This window comes from Dermochelys coriacea, chromosome 4, assembly GCF_009764565.3.
Source record: "Dermochelys coriacea isolate rDerCor1 chromosome 4, rDerCor1.pri.v4, whole genome shotgun sequence".
In the NCBI taxonomy this organism is placed as follows: domain Eukaryota; kingdom Metazoa; phylum Chordata; order Testudines; family Dermochelyidae; genus Dermochelys; species Dermochelys coriacea.
The window spans coordinates 118079419-118098800 of NC_050071.1; the positions used below are offsets into that span (position 1 = coordinate 118079419).

A 19382-nucleotide genomic window follows, 5' to 3' on the forward strand; every position below is an offset into this window, starting at 1 on the left:
CTGGCTGCCCCGGTAAGTTCGATCAGGAGCGCCTGGGTAGACATGGGTGCAGTGACTAAATTAGGAGTGACTCCACCAGGTCATTCTCTTTAGTCCTTCAGGCAGTCCTATTGTACCATCTTCTGCCGAGCAGCCAGGAGATGTGGATAGCTTGCAGTACTATTGCACCGTCTGCTGCCAACCAAACGTGTAAAAGATAGATGGAGTGGATCAAAACAAGAAATATACCAGATTTGTTTTGTATTCATTTGCTCCCCCCTCCGTTCCTCCGTTAAATCAACAGCCGACAATCATTTTGGTGAGGTCTGTCGGGGCACCTTGAAAACTTCAATGGAGATTCAGTCCTGCCTGAAATACCAGAGGGAGGGATAGTTTAGTGGGCTGAGCATTGGCCTGCTAAACCCAGGGTTTTGAGTTCAATCCTTGAGGGAGCCATTCTGTGTGACCATTGTTTTTGTTTCTCCTTGATGTAAAGCCACCCCCTTTGCTGATTTTAATTCCCTGTAAGCCAACCCTGTAAGCCATGTCGTCAGTCGCCCCTCCCTCTGTCAGAGCAACGGCAGACAATCGTTCCGTGTCTTTTTTCTGTGCAGATGCCATACCACAGCAAGCATGGAGCCTGTTGAGATCACTTTGGCAATTACGAGCACATTAAACACCACGCGCATTATCCAGCAGTATATGCAGCACCAGAATCTGGCAAAGCAAAACCGGGCGAGTAGGTGACGTCAGCGCAGTGCCGAGAGTGATGACATGGACACAGACTTCTTTCAAAGCACGGGCCCCGGCAATGCAGGCATCATGGTGCTAATGGGGCAGGTTCATGCTATAGAACACCGATTCTGGGCCTTGGAAACAAGCACAGACTGGTGGGACCGCATAGTGTTGCAGGTCTGGGACAAAATTTTTGCATGTGTAAGGGCACTTTCATGGAACTTGGACCTTGCTTTCCCCTGCCCTGAAGCACATGAATACCAAGATGAGAGCAGCCCCCACAGTTGAGAAGCGAGTGGCAATAGCCCTGTGGAAGCTTGCAAGGCCAGACAGCTACCGGTCAGTCGGGAATCAATTTGGAGTGGGCAAATCTACTGGGGGGGCTGCTGTGATGCAAATAGCCAACACAATCAAAGATCTGCTGATTTCAAGAGTAGTGACCCTGGGAAATGTGCAGGTCATAGTGGATGGCTTTGCTGCAATGGGATTCCCTAATGGTGGTGGGGCCATAGACTGAACCCATATCCCTATCTTGGCACCAGAGCACCCAAGCCGGCGAGTGCATAAACTGCAAGGGGTACTTTTCAATAGTGCTGCAAGCGCTGGTGGATCACAAGGGACGTTTCACCAACATCAACGTGGGATAGCAGGGAAAGGTCCATGACGCTCGCATCTTCAGGAGCTCTGGTCTGTTTCAAAAGCTGCAGGAAGGGACTTTATTCCCAGATCAGAAAATAACTGTTGGGGATGTTGAAATGCCTACAGTTATCCTTGGGGACCCAGCCTACCCCTTAATTCCAAGGCTCATGAAGCCATATACAGGCAGCCTGGAGAGTAGTCAGGAGCTGTTCAACTACAGGCTAAGCAAGTGCAGAATGTGCATTTGGACATTTAAAAGCACGCTGGCTCAGTTTACTGACTCGGTTAGACCTCAGCGAAACCAAATATTCCCACTGTTATTACTGCTTGCTGTGCGCTCCACAATATCTGTGAGAGTAAGCGGGAGACATTTATGGCAGTGGTAGAGGAGAAAAAAAAGGGGACAGTGGTATTTAAAAAGACACATTTCATAGAACAATGGTACACTCTTTCATGGTAAACCTTGCTGTTAACATTACATACATAGCACATGTGCTTTCATTCCAAGGTCACATGGCTAACAGCAGGGAACATTTCTGTTCAGCCACAGGCAAACAGCCCAGCAGGAATGGCGACCTCTAAATGTCCCCTTAAGAAAAGCACCCTATTTCAACCAGGTGACCATGAATGATATCACTCTCCTGAGGATAACACTGAGAGATAAAGAACGGATGTTGTTTGAACACCAGCAAACATATACTGCAATGCTTTGTTCTACAATGATACCCGAGTACGTTCTAATGGCCTGGAGTGGTAAAGTGTCCTACCATGGTGGACGGAATAAGGCTGCCCTCCCCAGAAACCTTTTGCAAAGGCTTTGGGAGTACATCCAGAAGAGCTTTATGGAGATGTCCCTGGAGGATTTCCGCTCCATCCCCAGACACATTAATAGACTTTTCCAGTAGCTGTACTAGCCACGAATGCCAGGGCAAATTAATCATTAAACTTGCTGGCTTTTAAACCATGTATACTATTTAAAAAGGTACACTCACCAGAGGTCGCTTCTCCGCCTGGCGGGTCCGGGAGGCAGCCTTGGGTGGGTTCGGGGGGTACTGGCTCCAGGTCCAGGGTGAGAAACAGTTCCTGACTGTCGAGAAAATCGGTTTCTCTGCTTGCTTGCTGTGAGCTATCTACAACCTCATCATCGTGATCTCCCTCATCCCCAAAACCTGCTTCCGTGGTGCCTCCATCTCCGTTGAAGGAGTTAAACAACATGGTTGGGGTAGTGGTGGCTGAACCCCATAAAATGGCATGCAGCTCATCATAGAAGCAGCATGTTTTGGGCTTTGACTCGGAGCAGCCGTTTGCCTCTCGGGTTTTCTGGTAGGCTTGCCTCAGCTCCTTAAGTTTCACGCGGCACTGCTTTGGGTCCCTGTTATGGCCTCTGTCCTTCATGCTCTGGGAGATTTTGACAAACGTTTTGGCATTTCGAAAACTGGAACGGAGTTCTGATCACTGTATGGAGAGAGGAATCCGTGCTATCAGATCCTGTACCTCCTGTTCGGTCCATGCTGGAGCTTTTTTGCGATTCTGGGATTCCATCATGGTCACCTCTGCTGATGAGCTCTGTACTCACCTGCAGCTTGCCACACTGGCCAAACAAGAAATTGAAATTCAAAAGTTCGTGGGCCTTTTCCTGTCTACCGGCCAGAGCATCTGAGTTGAGAGTGCTGTCCAGAGCGGTCACAATGGAGTACTCCTGGGATAGCTCCCGAAGGCCAATACCGTCTAATTGCATCCACAGTACCTCAAATTCGACCCGGCAAGGCTGATTTCAACGCTAATCCCCTTGTCGGGAGTGGAGTAAGGAAATCGATTTTAAGAGCTGTTTAACTGTGTTTTTTTTGTTTGTTTTGTTTTTTTAAAAGAGGGCTTCGTCGTGTGGATGCGTGCAGGGTTAAATTGATTTAACGCTGCTAAATTCGACCTCAACTCCTAGTGTAGACCAGGACAAAGTGACACATTAAACCCTGTGCAGGAGTGACCATTACCATTTAGAAGGATGAGTAGAGGGCTATTCCTAATTGGCAGCATTTCTGTGACTTTTTGTCAAGGTTCCTTCCCCACTCTGAACTCTAGGTACAGATGTGGGGACCTGCATGAAAAACCCCTTAAGCTTATTCTTATCAGCTTAGGTTAAAAACTTCCTCAAGGTACAAACTTTGCCTTGTCCTTGAATCCTATGCTGCCACCACCAAGCGTTTTAAACAAAGAACAGGGAAAGAGTCCACTTGGAGACGTCTTCCCCCAAAATATCCCCCCTAGCCCTACACCCCCTTTCCTGGGGAAGGCTTGATAAAAATCCTCACCAATTGGTACAAGTGAACACAGACCCAAACCCTTGGATCTTAAGAACAAGGAAAAAGCAATCAGATTCTTAAAAGAAGAATTTTAATAGAAGCAAAAGTAAAAAGAATCACCTCTGTAAAATCAGGATGGTAAATACCTTACAGGGTAATCAGATTCAAAACATAGAGAATCCCTCTAGGGAAAACCTTAAGTTACAAAAAGACACAAAACCAGGAATCTACATTCCATTCAGCACAACTTATTTTCTCAGCCATTTAAAGGAATCGGAATCTAATGCATATCTAGCTAGATTACTTACTAAGTTCTAAGACTCCATTCCTTGTTCTGTCCCCGGCAAAAGCATCACACAGACAGAGAAAGAGAACCTTTGTTTCTCCTTCTCTTTCCCCCCCCCCGCCCCCCAGCTTTTGAAAGTATCTTGTCTCCTCATTGGTCATTTTGGTCAGGTGCCAGTGAGGTTATCTTAGCTTCTTAACCCTTTACAGGGGAAAGGGTTTGGCCTCTGGCCAGGAAGGATTTTATAGCACTGTGGACAGAAAGGTGGTTATCCTTCCCTTTATATGTATGACACTTGTACTCTGGGTCTTCTTTAACCCAGTAGGCATATGTATCTAGTCTCTTGTTGCAAACCTCATTCATTCACTGAGTTTTGGAATGCCTAGAGTGCCTGTCCCTGACCATGATTTGGGAATGCCCAGCTGGATTTGTTCTTTTAATTGCTTCTTTGCTACTTACCTTCTAGCCTGCCTTTAACTCAATATTTGAAGCAATTCTAGTGGTACAATAACACTGGTATGAAGGGTGACAAGTATCAAGTATTCGTACGCTTTATTGATGGGTGTTAAGAGCCTGCATTTCTAAAATTGCCCCTTCTAATCAAAACTGAATGACACATTTTTGTTTCGTTGTTTTCTTCTGGAAAATTGGCTGATTGTAACAAACCATCTTGTAGTAAGCGTTAAAAACAATGGAATATATTTCCCACCCCGGACTTCCTGCACATAATTCTCACTGCCTTGAATGGGAGAAAAATGGTTAACAAGCTGTGTAATTCTCTGAAATTTACCATAGTGCACAGAAGAAGTTAAAAACTCCAGGCCCTCCAACACAGCATGTTTGTGGGCTCTCCCTGACTTCAAATATAGAAGGTGACTGACGTCAGCAGATACTGTCCCCTCGTGGTGCAGCCTTTGCCCCGACACATTAATCTCCCACAGTTTGTTAGTATACCATGCCTGACCATAATAATGCAAAGGGAAAGGATGCTTAAGAGCCTCTCTGTCAACTTCAGTAGACAACGGACACTGTATGCTGATCCACTAACCAGTTGCAACAACGACTCCCTGAGGCAGCTATAAAGTCCCTAATTATCCCCCGGAAATGCTCTGGAGCCAGTAGATTATTTCTAAAGGTGCTCCATTTTAAAAGGCCCATCCATTCTTGAGAGGAATAGAGACTATGATAATTGTCCTTAAGAACTTTTTTTACCCTGTATCTGCATTCCAGATGCAGACTCTTCTGTTTAAGCCCAGTCTGATTTATTTCCTAAATCCCATTTTCAAAAGGATTTAAGCATTTAAGAGACTAAAACCTTTGACTTTCAATTACTGAAACCACTTAGGACAAATTTATGGGGTATCTGCATGCCACAAATTCAAGGGCCAATAAAGATGAGCTGTCATCCAGGATCAGCATCCCAAAGTGACTCTTCCAGCTGACCAGGAATTTCCATGAGCAATTCTTTAGAGCTTTGATTCAGGGGAGGTACAGGTCGCTTCTCTGATTATGCTCTGAGCACACATTCTATTCTAGTCATCTTGGACACAGAGAACAAAGTGGATAATGTTGGTGAAATAGGAGGAACGTTTAAATCCCAAACCTATCACTGTCCATAAAAGGGACAGATTTCACAGGCATAATCAGAAACTGAGAGAAACAGACATTTTTTGTGGTATTGATCTTGACTTGTGATTATGAGAATAGCGAAAGATGAATGCACTTGATACAAAATATTCACTGGGATGCAAGACTGGCAGAAACTCCAACTGCAGAACGATCTTAACCTCTGTGCAAGTGTTCAGATGGCAAATATGAAACAGCAAATTGCCAACACAAGTGGTGAATGCAAAGACAAACTTAAAGGAGAGGCACCAGTTGGCAAATACTGGCAGAGACACGGTAGGAAAAAAACCTGTCCAGCTAACAGCAACTGTTTGTAGCAAATAACTACTAGAATATTTGTCTTGCATCTTCAAAATCCAGTGGGTACTAGAAGTTATGGAGCCCTAGCAGAAGGTTTCCTGTTCCTGGGCTGTCTCATAGTAACTGCTGGGCTGATCTTGGATACAATACATTATTACCTATAATGAAGACCCTATCTGAATTGTAGGATGATCTTCAAATAATTGCAGCTGAATTGCGGAAAAGTATTAATGGATCTCTATTAATAGCAGTAATTTGGAAAAGTCACAGTAGACCTGCTTGTTTAAGAAAAATTCGCTAGGATGATATAAACACTCAACTATTATGTTATGCCTGCAAACTTTTTGATAACCAGACAATTTGGTGCAACTATAGGGCCATAACCAGGGCGGCGTGAGTGGGGTAGTTGCCCAGGGCGGAAAGCCGGGGTGGGGGGGTGAAATGCCAAAAAACCTGGTAGGGGCTATAGTATTGCCACCCTTGCTTCCGCGCTGCTGCTGGCGTCTGCACTGCCTTCAGTGCTGAGAGGCCAGAGAGCAGCAATTGCTGGCTGGGCGCCCTGTGCTGAAGGCAGCACCACTACCAGCAGCAGCACAGAAGTAAGGGTGATAATACCATGCCTGCTGCAGGACTCTACCCCCCCCATCGTTTCCTCCCCTTTCCTCACTGGTTTTGCACCCTGGGTGGCTCCCCTGCTCACCCCCACCCTGGTTGTGGCCTGCACAAAACTCTCCAAGATTATTTCATGTACTAATGGGGAAAAAAGTGTATGTTGCAAACCTCAAAATGTATGCACAATTGTGGACTGTGCAAAGTAAGCTAATTTAAAACAAAATTGCTGTTGAAGCCTTATATTGCAGAATCCACAATATTGTGAATGAAATAGGACCTTGCCTATAATCTGGAACGGGTGGGCAAACTTTTTGGCCCGAGGACCACATCTGGGTATGAAAATTGTATGGCGGGCCATGAATGCTCACAGAATTGGGGGTTGGGGTGTGGGCTATGTCTGGGGGTTCAGACTCTGGGGTGGGGCCAGAAATGAGGAGCTCAGGGTGTGGGAGGGGCCTTCAGGCTGTGGCAGGGGCTGAGGATGAGCGCTCTGGGGTGGGACTGGGGATGAGGGGTTAGGGGATGCAGGAGGGTGCTCCAGGGATTGAGGGGTTCAGCTGGCCGGAGGGGGATCAGGGCTGGTGCAGGAGGTTGGGGAGCAGGAGGGGGTCCAGGGTGCAGGCTCTGGGTGGCACTTACCTCAAGCAGCTCCCAGAAGCAGCGGTGTGTCCTCCTTCTGGCTTCTGTGTGGAGGCACGGCTAGGCAGCTCTACCCACTGCCCTGTCTGCAGGACCGCCTCTGCAGCTCCCATTGGCCATGGTTCTCGGCCAGTGGGAGATGCAGGGGCAGAGTGTGGAACCCTCTGACTGCCCCTACATGTAGAACCTGGAGGGGGTCATGCGGCTGCTTCTAGGAGACATGCAGAGTGGGGCAAGCCCTGGACGCCACTCCCTAGCGGGAGCTCGCCGATCAGATTAAAACGTCTGGAGGTCCGGATGTGGCCCGCAGGCCATAGTTTGCCCATTCCTGCACTAGGCCATACTTCTTCTGTGCTCAAGAATAAAACTCTCTTCTGGACCTGCATTAGGTTCTGCAGCCATTTCTGCAATCAGCACCCAAGGGGATTGAGGTTTCTGTTGAATGCAGCTTTTAATTGTTTACATCCTCAATAGTAAAATAACAGGTGCAGTAAAAATGTGCACATTGTAAGACTTTTGCACTAATCTGATATATGTACAAGTGCGACAACTTCATATCAACATTCATTTCAGTTGAATTACAAGAGAGTATATGTTTCTAAGCTGTTACCCTTTGTCTTGAGGATGTACTTGATTGTCTGCAAGACACTGTTGTTAATAATTATAGCTGTATCTTAAAAGTAAACTGATGATTCCTAAATTATTTTCTTTTCAGGACTGGTCTGGCAGGCTTATTATTGCCTCTTTAGCTGGCGCTTTTGGGTCTTCATTTCTTTATGGTTACAATCTCTCCGTAGTGAATGCACCAGCAGTGGTAAGTGACTGAAAGCTTTTAAAATCTAATTCCAGTAAAGGGTGATGTTGTCCAAAAATTACACAAACTATTTGAAATACTTGTTTGTAAGACTTTTTGTATAGTGGGAGAGAAAAGAGATACAATAACTTATGAAATACTTTTGTTCCCTATAACTAGATTCTTGTAATCTTTTGTTTGTTTCTTTCTCCCATGAAGTCACAGTGTAGTTCTAATGTTTGTCATGAAAACTAAGTGTTCCTTTTGAAATGAGTAATTTCATTTCATGTGAGTTTGTTCTGTGTGGTAAAATAATTCCAGTAGCAGACTTTTAAGTATTAAGTATATACAGTTATTGACTATATACCAACTTTTGATCACCATTGTTTTGTTTTTAAGAATTGTAGAGCATTCTGTTCTCGCAGTTGGATAATAGAGTTTGCTCTTGCTCTTCCTTCTACTGGGGCCATTCTATTGCATTTCATACTGGTACCTTGTTTATGGTCCATGTAGTGAAACTGCTATGTTGGCCATTTATCAACTGTGACTGCAAGTTCTGCTGATGGAATATATTAAATGAATGGAATATTATGAAATGATCTATAGTATTTTTTTGGAATTTTATTCTGAATACTATTACAAATTAAGGTTCAAATGCTTTTTGTTCAAAGTACACTCATCATTAATTGGTCTGTGCTCTTATTTTTTTTTTCTATCACAAAATAAGAATAAGGGAATAGTCAATGAAATTGAAAGTGACAAATTTTAAAGACCTTTTGTCTAATTTATAATTAACCAGTGGAATTCATTGCCAGAAGAGATTGTTGACACCAGTGGTTCCTGGTTTTACTGAAATTAATGGAAGTTTTTCCGCTTAATTCAGTGGGGCCTGGTTTTTACCCCAAGAGCTTATTCAGATTCAGCAGAGATGATATTTACATGTATAATGAGAATGTTCTCTGTTACTGAATAGGGTAATAAATTTAAGAATATAAATCCTCATGCTTCACAGCATAAGCAAATCATTAATCCATAAGGTTAGGAAGAAACTTGGACTATGGGAAAGTTTTTTCCATAAGTTTCTAGGAACTTCCTCTGAAGCAGCAAGTACAGGCCCCTGTCAGAAAGAGGACTAGAGAGATCGTGTCTGATTAGTTATGAGCTACGCGTTTGATCCATTATGGCATTTCCTGTGTATCACTTCAGTTTGTGATCTTGGTAGATCTCATAAAATGAACAACTTTGGGAAAGTTCAGTACATAGATAGGTTTCAGAGTAGCAGCCGTGTTAGTCTGTATCTGTAAAAAGAAAAGGAGTATTTGTGGCACCTTAGAGACTAACAAATTTATTAGAGCATATGCTTTTGTGAGCTACAGCTAGGAAGTAACTTAGGAAACTGAGATGCTGCAGGTACTAGTGATAGTGATACTTTTTCCCCTCTGAATAAATATTGTCCTAAAATAGTGTAAGGGGTCAATCTGAGTTTAGAAGTCCCAATTCTCAGCTGAGGCACAAAACAGGTTGCCTAATAGTTAGAAATTGTTTTTGCAGAAGTAAGTGTGTGTGTGTGGGGGGGGGCAGCTGTTGGGTAACTGCACACATGAGGCTAGTAATGTGACAATTAGTCATAGTGGAGTTGTATTTATTATGCAGCTTTTGACCTCCTCACTTGTATGCTGCTCCCCAATGCAATCTATTACACAGTTCAAAAGCAGATGCTGCCATTGCTGCTTATTTAGAGCAAGATTGTATCATTCTTATTCATATTGTTGTACCTCATTATGGACTACACAGAGGTTTTTACCACAAGCCCTGAATAAAGGTGTCAATATGTAGCTATGTTGCCCCAGGAGCTGAACCACAACCTGTCTTCTGGTTCCCCTCTCATGCTGGGGAGGAAAGCAATCCCTAGCACAGATCACTTTCCTGCACAGGCCAGTGCTTTGGGAAAGGGGGTAGTGTGTCCTGGTGTGTCTAGGGCAGTCCTTCCTGGAAATGCCAAGGTAAAGGCAGGCTGCAAAAGGGAGAGCAGATATTCCCAAGACTGACTGGGTAACACTTAACTGTTAAACTCCCCAACTAGTCACAAACTGTACTTCTAATCCCCCGCACTAGTTAACAAGAAGCAAAAAATAAATCACACAGCCCCCTCTATTGCATTTCAGTTCTCTGGCTCCCAGTCAGCACCTAGGTCCAGTACAGTGAGAAGTTATTTAAAAAACTTCTCACGTATACAGAAACGTTCTTCTGTCCCTAAAGGGTCAGCCACGTTACCAGGTTAGTATAGGTTTGGATCTTATCCAAAATATCATTCTACCAGCCAATCCTTTAGTGCCTAAAACTAAAGGTTTATTATAAAGAAAAAAGAAAAAGAACAAGAAGAGAGATGTTAAATGGTAAAACAGTCACATGCATACAAAAATTCAAAGTCCATTAGATTCCTAGCAGTATTGGTGAATTTGCTGGCTTGAACACATCCACAGTTTGGAAGGGTCATTCAGTCTTTTGTTCAGAGCTTCATTTGTAGAAAGGTTACTCTAGGGGTAAGAAGCAGGAATAAAGACAAAATGGAGAAGATGCAACTTCCTCTTATAGAAGTTGCCCAGCACATGGTCTGGAAGCCTTAGACCATTCTGTCCATAGGCATGCCCCTGCATGCCTTGCTGAGTCATAGGGTGTATCCTTGCCTTCTGAATGGATCAATTGTATAGCTGATGTCAGGGTAGGCAGTGCTAATGCCAATCCATCTGGGGATGTCACTCAAATGCACAGCACATACAGACATGCCATACATATAACTTACAATACAAAGGTGATGCAAATACATAAACGAGATGATTGTACCAGGCAAATTATAACATTTTTGCAGATACCTTAGGCGGCATATCTGGCATAACTCATTGCAGTTTTACAACATTGGTATTCATAATATCCTAAAGTGCCCCCCAAATTCCATATAGCATCACAGGTAGAGTCAAGACTTTGCTCATGCCCTGCCCCTGTTGTTCACTTTTTGCCTGTATGCATGGGAAGGGGACTAGCAGCCATGCAGAAACTGGTCTCCACCCTGCCCAAGGGAAGTAGATATCTTCTGCCCCAATATTCCCCTACATGGATGTGTAGCATGGGTCATGATTCTCTGTGAGCAGACCCTTTGGAACCAGAACTGGCTGCAAATTTTCCAATGAAAACAGAATCTCACACTGCAGCTTCCACTGTCTGCTGCTCCAGGGCAGCCTTACTATGCAGACTGCCCCGGGTTGGAGATAACAAGGCTTCCAGATCTCTGAGCCAGCTGATTCCCTGTCCAGCCGCCACTGGGGTCTGGAGAGCATAATTAGTTTAGGAAGCACCATGGGTGGGATCCACAAAAGTACTTAGGGAGGCACCTAAGTCCTTTTGGTTCCATTGTGATCCACAAAACTCCGACTGAACTGTGTAGGTGTCTAAACTCATTTGGCACTTAATTTTTTTTTTTCTGATTAAAAGTTCCCCCAGCACTTGCATTACTGCCTCTGGGCATGCACACTGCTGCCTTCCTCTAGGCGTCTGGATGCCTATTTCCTGCCTAAGGCCCAGAGCAATTCACAAACCATGTGCAGGGCCCAGTATGGTAGTTGTCCTCTTAGCACACCTACCGGATTGGGTCCCATTCAAAATCCAGCCATAGGAGGTGATGTCCTCCTTATAACCTTTAGCCCAGTGAAGATATGGGAGACCTAGATTGAATTTCCCCATCCCTAGTAGAGAACTTGAATAGGGGTCTCTCACACCACTCGAGAGTGTTCTAACCACTGGGGTATGGGATATGCAGTTGTGCAGCTCCTTCAGTCTCTCCTGTTGAAGCTGTTCCACTGTGGATAAATACTTAGAGCTGTTGGACCAGAGAGCATGAGAGGATCGGAATGACTGTAGTCCAGTGGTTAGGGAACCCACCTGAGACTCAGGATCCACTCCCCTGCTCCAATCGCTCTTTCATTAGTTATCTACAGTGCAACAGCTTCAGTAGGAAGAGATTGAGGGAGAATATTGCATAGCTTAGGAGTTAGCGCACTCTCTGAAGGGTGGAAGGCTCCTATTCAAAATCTTTCTCCTCCTTTGTCTGAGAAGGGGGAATTGAACCCTGGTCTCTCTCATCCCAGGTGATTGCTCTAACCGCTGGGCTAAAAGTCATAAGTTGGGCACCAGCACCACCTCCAGCTCCTTTGTGTGGAGTGAGGCAGGCGCTCCACTCATTCCAGCAAGAAACTCTTTAGAGGCCTAAGCCACCTGACTCCAGGTACCGGGTACCCATTTGTGGATCTCCAGCAGAACTGGATAGCTTCCCTGCAGCCTGGACTTCGGTGTCCATCTCTGAGAGAGGGATGGTGCTTAGCATACACCTCTGACATTGGCATCTCCTATTAACTAGCTTAGGCATCTCCCAGCCACCTAGCATGCTGGCTTCTGTGCACTGTGTTCTGAGATTCCTATCTCTCTTCATTTATTACACAGGGAACCTAGGTGCGTAACTTGGCTTTGTGGATCGTAGTGTTCCTGGATTTTGTAGGCATCTTAAAAGTTAGGTGCTGTGACACTCAGCATTGCAACGCCTACGGCCCTTCATGGGTCGCACCCCATGCGTCCGTGTTTCCAAAATGAAAAATGTTCTGAATATCCAGTTTCCGAGTTTCAGCCAGCTCTATCTGGCACTCCCTGTGGGGTAAGGTGCTACTTAGTGTGAATAGAGGGCCCTGAATGAATTAGATGTTAATAATTAGCAACTCTTATAGCGCTGTATATCTTACAAGTGCTGTACATACACTTGGCAAGCTAACAAATTGAGGTGCTGAGTCAGTAAACTTGGGTGAGTGACTGAACTGCTTTGATTGTTTGCAGCTTGACTATATACTGCTGAGCCCCTGCTGTGATGTGCCAAGCACCCTCAGCTCCTGTTCATTTCAATGCATTTCAATGCAAGTCTCACTGATGTCCAGCATCTCGCAAGAGGTGCCCAGCACTACACAAGATCAGACCCCTCATTCAGATAAAACTGAAGAAAGGAGGTACTGTAAAAGGAGGTAGCAGGTAATAAAAACCTGGACAATATAGCTGTTGATAAAAAGTGGATACTTAGGAAATTGGATCTTTACAAATCATAAGTCTTCTCATAACAGAAGAACTAGGGGTCACCAAATGAAAGTAATAGGCAGCAAGTTTAAAACAAAAGGATTTTTTTCCCCACACAACGCACGGTCAACCTATGGAGGATGCCATCCCTTGCCAGAGGATGTTGTGAAGGCCAAGACTATAACAGGGTTAAAAAAGAACTAGATAAGTTTATGGAGGATAGGTCCATCAGTGGCTATTAGCCAGGATGGACAGGGATGGTGTCCCTAGCCTCTGTTTGACAGAAGCTGGAAATGGGCGATGGGGGATGGATCACTTGGTCATCACCTGTTCTGTTCATTCCCTTTGGGGCACCTGGCATTGTTGGCCACCTGGCACCTGTTCATTCCCTTTGGGGCACCTGGCCACCGTTGGAAGACAAGATACTGGGCTAGATGGTCTGACCCTCCCCCCCCCCCCCGTATGGCCTTTTTTATGGAACTATATGTCGGAAGTCAATCCAAAGCTGATTCAAAACAACTGGCTATCAGGTCTTCCCAGGACAACCTTCAAGGAGAATATACAAATACAATTTTCTATCAGTGTTCAAGGATGTACTGTCTCATCAAACAGGAGGAACCCCTCTGCACCAGAGCCTTACTGCAGGTCTTACTCATGCTAACAAGCAGCAGTGCAAGTAATGCCACTGGAAATGCATCAGCTTGCTGCCACCTTGCTGCAAGGGGGAAATAAAATGCACTCGTCCTTTTGCTGGTGCAGCTTGCTTCCTCCTCCATGCTAACTCAGCTATACTGGCTGGTGCACTGAAACTGGGGCTCAGCCCATAGAATCATAGAATCATAGAATATCAGGGTTGGAAGGGACCCCAGAAGGTCATCTAGTCCAACCCCCTGCTCAAAGCAGGACCAAGTCCCAGTTAAATCATCCTAGCCAGGGCTTTGTCAAGCCTGACCTTAAAAACCTCTAAGGAAGGAGATTCTACCACCTCCCTAGGTAACGCATTCCAGTGTTTCACCACCCTCTTAGTGAAAAAGTTTTTCCTAATATCCAATCTAAACCTCCCCCATTGCAACTTGAGACCATTACTCCTCGTTCTGTCATCTGCTACCATTGAGAACAGTCTAGAGCCATCCTCTTTGAAACCCCCTTTCAGGTAGTTGAAAGCAGCTATCAAATCCCCCCTCATTCTTCTCTTCTGCAGACTAAACAATCCCAGCTCCCTCAGCCTCTCCTCATAAGTCATGTGCTCTAGACCCCTAATCATTTTTGTTGCCCTTCGCTGTACTCTTTCCAATTTATCCACATCCTTCTTGTAGTGTGGGGCCCAAAACTGGACACAGTACTCCAGATGAGGCCTCACCAGTGTCGAATAGAGGGGAACGATCACGTCCCTCGATCTGCTCGCTATGCCCCTACTTATACATCCCAAAATGCCATTGGCCTTCTTGGCAACAAGGGCACACTGCTGACTCATATCCAGCTTCTCGTCCACTGTCACCCCTAGGTCCTTTTCCGCAGAACTGCTGCCGAGCCATTCGGTCCCTAGTCTGTAGCGGTGCATTGGATTCTTCCATCCTAAGTGCAGGACCCTGCACTTATCCTTATTGAACCTCATTAGATTTCTTTTGGCCCTATCTTCCAATTTGTCTAGGTCCTTCTGTATCCTATCCCTCCCCTCCAGCGTATCTACCACTCCTCCCAGTTTAGTATCATCCGCAAATTTGCTGAGAGTGCAATCCACACCATCCTCCAGATCATTCATGCCCCACCCTTGCCCACTCCACTTCATAGAAGAGGAGTAGCAGCCTAACAACAGCTGTTCTTCATCCTGCACAATGTATGACTATGTGGGTAATCCACACAGGAGAATAAGGGGTCTCCTTGGACCCTCTTAGTCCCTTGCACACATGCGCAGCCCTATATGTGGCTGTAACAGAACTCTCTCCAAAAACAATTGGGAAAATTTGAGATTAACAGTTTGGCTGGGTGTAAATCAAAGACCCGTGTTCTTCTGGACTTCTTTTCATTCAGTGCACAGATTGTGCTTTTGAGCAAGGTCTCTGGGACACCAATATAGCAGTGCACTTTGACCTCAGTCGTGGAAGTGAAAAATCTCTGCCCTTTATTACTACACGTTGTTTGTTTTCTTCCTGCGATAAACCAGATTTGATAGTATCATTGGTTTCAGAGTAGCAGCCGTGTTTAGTCTGTATCATCTTGTACCATGAAAGTTAGAACTGCTGTAGATGTAGTTCAAGATGATAACTTGGAATATCTACTCTGGCACCCATCACTGTAAGATCTGGAAGGCTGTAAAATTAAGAGCTAGATCATTTACCTTCTATATGAGAGAACTCTCCTCCCTTCTGTTTGTAGCCTATTCTTTTATTTAAAATCAATTTAGTAATGCTATATTACAGGGAGTCCTTTGGACTTATGACACCCGATTTCTGTCGGATGCCACTTGCGATGCTTTTCCATTGGCTGCCCATTTTGCCCCTACAATGCTTATTTTACCCTTATGATGCTCAATTTGCATAAAGTTCATTTGAAATCACTTCCTGGTTGCATTATACTGGTATGGAGCTGGAAGGGGTCACTTCTGATTGGCTTGTGGTATAGAGTCATTCACTGGTCACTTACTTATGTCAAGCATTTCTAAAGCATATAGCCTAGTATGGCTAAGCTAAAATCATACAGGCCTCAGCCTGTATGCCTTGCGTTTCAGCCCTACTTAGATACCTAATATAGAATTATCCTCTCTAACTACTGAAAAATCTTATACTTCTATAATCCTACAATTTAATTCTATTTAGCATACAATGATTATATATTACATAACATGTTAGTTAATCATAACATCACATAATAAATTAAAATCGGTGGTTACACGTTGGTTTATGCCATTTGCTTATGGTCCTGGAGCCAGGGAAAAATTCCTCATAAAGGCTTCCCCCGGCACAGGAAGATGGCAGCTGTTCTCTGGGAGGGTGCCTCAGTGAAGTGCCGCAGGATACAAGTGGTGGTGTTAACAGCACACAAGCTAAAGATTTCTTGTAACCTTTTATTTTTGGGAGTCGGGGGTGAGCATGAGTATGTTCTCTAAAATTTATTCATGCTGTTTGTCATTCTTTAAGGGGCCTGATCCAAAGTCCATTGAAGTTGATGGGAGTCTTTCCACTGATCTCAATAGACTTTAGATCAGGCTCTCATTAGAATAGATAGTTGATGTACAGCTCTTTAAAACAAGGTTGTTTTTTGGTTTTGTTTTTTTTATGCAAAATTATCCTAACAGTTTTCCATTATCTGGAGGGTTTCCATTTATAGTAAGATATGATGTGCAAATACCCATGGACTTATTCAATTTTCTTTTCATATTTCAATTAGGACTTTTTTCAGATACTCTGCGTATATCTTTGTAAACAGAGCATACTGAGAACTAGTTTACATGAAAATTAGCTATAATATTATAAATGGAATTTACATATTTTAGAAGTCAACATTAACAAAAAATGCTAATATAAAGCCTTATAAAATGATCTTCAAGATTCAGATTGGTATGAGAGAGAATCTTCAGAGAAAGAGAATGATTGTGTTCCAGTTTCTCACTTGTCTGTGTGCTGCTGGGTAAGAAACAAATGACAAGTGACCTTGTCTAATCTCAGATCCATTTTGGGATTTGGTTTACAAGAACATGAACAGGTATCAGTTTGGGGCATTCCCTGAGAATGGAGCAAGTTCTTAACAAGCTATAGTAATTTTTCCATTACATTTATAAATATGTTTAACAGCAGCTTCTAAGTGCACAATGTAGTTTAAAAAGCAGTAATTTTATAAAAAAAAGTTAACAGTCAAGCAAACTGATTCACTGTCAGTTTAAGGATGCAAATCCGCTACCTATAAAAAATAAAATTTGGACACTTCCCAAATAACCTCTCCTGCAAAAATGGATTCCAGCAATGGACTCCTGGTTCTGCACACTATATATAGTTGACAATATCTTGTCTAAATAGATGGGAGTAAAGGATTATTTCCCCCTCTTTCTTGTCTCCTATATCTTCATTATCCTGATTCAGTCCTCTCTACTGCTGGGTTTCCCTGCTCCTTTCTAATGCATCCCTCGTGCTTTCTATCTTTGTCTAGTACATTTTTCTTCCCTTTCCCCTCCTCTTTTTGTTATGTTAGTCACCAAAAGGTAAAGTTCTCTGCTGGGATGCAGTTGCTGCCAGGCACAGAGACTGTTGCTTTGATAGTTATCTTTGCTCTGGGTCCAAGTCCTGAATAGGAGGAATTGCAGGAGAGTAGTGTTATCACTTTCTTTCCTTAATACAAATAAATAATAAAACACATGCTAGCAGTCAGTGGGTTCTGCCACAGGTTTTTTTCTGCTCTACGTGATTGGAGTAATAAGCCCTGTTTTCAAAAGGAAACTTTTTTGTTAGACAAAATGATTGGAATGTTTAAGCTGAAAAAGGCTGTGCCATTTGATAACCTAACCTGCCATATGAATCATCACTTTGAACATTCCTTACAGTTGGCTGCTCCCACCCACTTTATCATAACATTATTTAAATCACGATGGGCTTTTACTCATGTGTATTTTACTTCTCCCTAAAGTGGTGGAAAATCCTTTGAGATGTGGCAAACTTAAAACTAGATCATAGATTTAATTGGTTTTAGTGGAGAACTCTGAGACTGAACTAATTTTGGTTTTACTAAGGGTACGTCTACAGTACGAAATTATTTCGAAATTATTCTATTCGAATTTTCAGAAACTATATTATACATTTGGTCTTCTGTGTCCCCACTAAAGCGCGTGAATTCGGCAGATTGCGTCCACTGTACCAAGGCTAGCATCGAATGTCAGAGCGGTGCACTGTGGGTAGCTATCTCACAGTTCTCCCACTCTCCGCCGCCCATTGGAATTCTGGGTTAAGCTCCCAGTGCATGATGGGGCAAAAACATTCTCGTGGGTGTTTCTGGATGTGTGGCGTCAGAAAGCTACGGCAGACGATCGTTTCGCGGTTTTTTGGCGTGCAGACGCCATACTGCTTTCAGAAGACTGTGCACCACTGCTCTCTGTGAATCCACCTCTCCAACTCAACTGTGCTCAGCCATCGTGAACTGAGCAGCACAGCTTCCACCGCCAACTCTGCTCTCCTGCAATTGCCAAGCTTCCAAGCTTCTCCATGGTGTCTGTTCTGGGCTCCCACCTCCATGAAAGCCACAGAAGACAACCATTTTCAGCCGTTGTTCAGCTACCGTGAAGCAAACATCACAGCTTCTGCTGCCGCTCTGCTCTCCTACATTTCGCACCCTTTTCCCAGGATTACCTGTGCAGGCGCCATAGCCATGGAGTCTGATCAGATCTCCACTGCAGTTTTGATCATTGTAAATACTTTGCGCGTTATCCAGCAGTATGTGCAGTACCCGCAAAACCGGGTGAGGAAGCGACGACAGCGCGATTAGTATACTGATGAGGACATGGACACAGACGTTCCTAGAAGCACGGCATGTGGCAATTGGGAGATCATGGTGCTGTTGGGCCAGGTTCATGCTATGGAACGCTGATTCTGGGCCTGGGAAACAAGCACAGACTGGTGGGACCGCATAGTGTTACAGGTATGGGATGATTCCCAGTGGCTGAGAAACTTTCGTATGCATAGGGCCACTTTCATGGAATTTTGTGACTTGCTGTCCCCTGCCCTGAAGTGACCAAAGACACCAAAATGAGAGCAGCCCTCACAGTTGAGAAGCAAGTGGCCATAGCCTGTGGAAGCTTGCAACGCCCGACAGCTACCAGTCAGTCAGGAATCAATTTGGAGTGGGGAAATCTACTGTGGGGATTGCTGTGCTGCAAGTAGCCAACGCAATCATTGACCAGCTGCTATCAAGGGTAGTGACTTTAGGAAATGTGCAGACCATTGTGGATGGCTTTAATGTGCTGGAGTTCCCTAACTGCAGCGGGGCGATAAACGGAATGCATATCCCTATCTTGGCCCTGGAACACTGGAGCGGCCAGTACATAAACCTCAAGGGGTACTTTTCCATGGTGCTGCAAGCACTGGTGGATCACAAGGGACGTTTAACCGACATCAACGTGGGATGGCTGGGAAAGGTCCATGACGCTCACATCTTCAGTAACTCTGGTCTGTTTGAAGAGCTGGAGGAAGGAACTTACTTCCCAGACCAGAAAATTACTGTTGGGGATGTTGAAATGCCTATGGTTATCCTTGGGAACCCAGCCTACCCCTTAATGCCATGGCTCATGAAGCTGTACACAGGCACCGTGGACAGTAGTAAGGAGCAGTTCAACTACAGGCTGAGCAAGTGCAGAATGGTGGTAGAATGTGTGTTTGGACGT

At 44.5% G+C, this 19382-nt stretch overlaps 1 protein-coding gene across 5 annotated transcripts in view; it reads left to right on the forward strand.

The window, feature by feature from the left end:
- SLC2A9 (solute carrier family 2 member 9) overlaps positions 1-19382 on the forward strand; it is a 181732-nt gene that overhangs the window by 4245 nt on the left and 158105 nt on the right. For all 5 annotated transcript variants that reach the window (XM_038399971.2, XM_043512420.1, XM_038399973.2 and 2 more), the window contains exon 2: positions 7832-7930. In XM_038399971.2, the coding sequence (XP_038255899.1) occupies positions 7832-7930 (99 nt within the window). The remainder of the gene's footprint in view (positions 1-7831; positions 7931-19382) is intronic.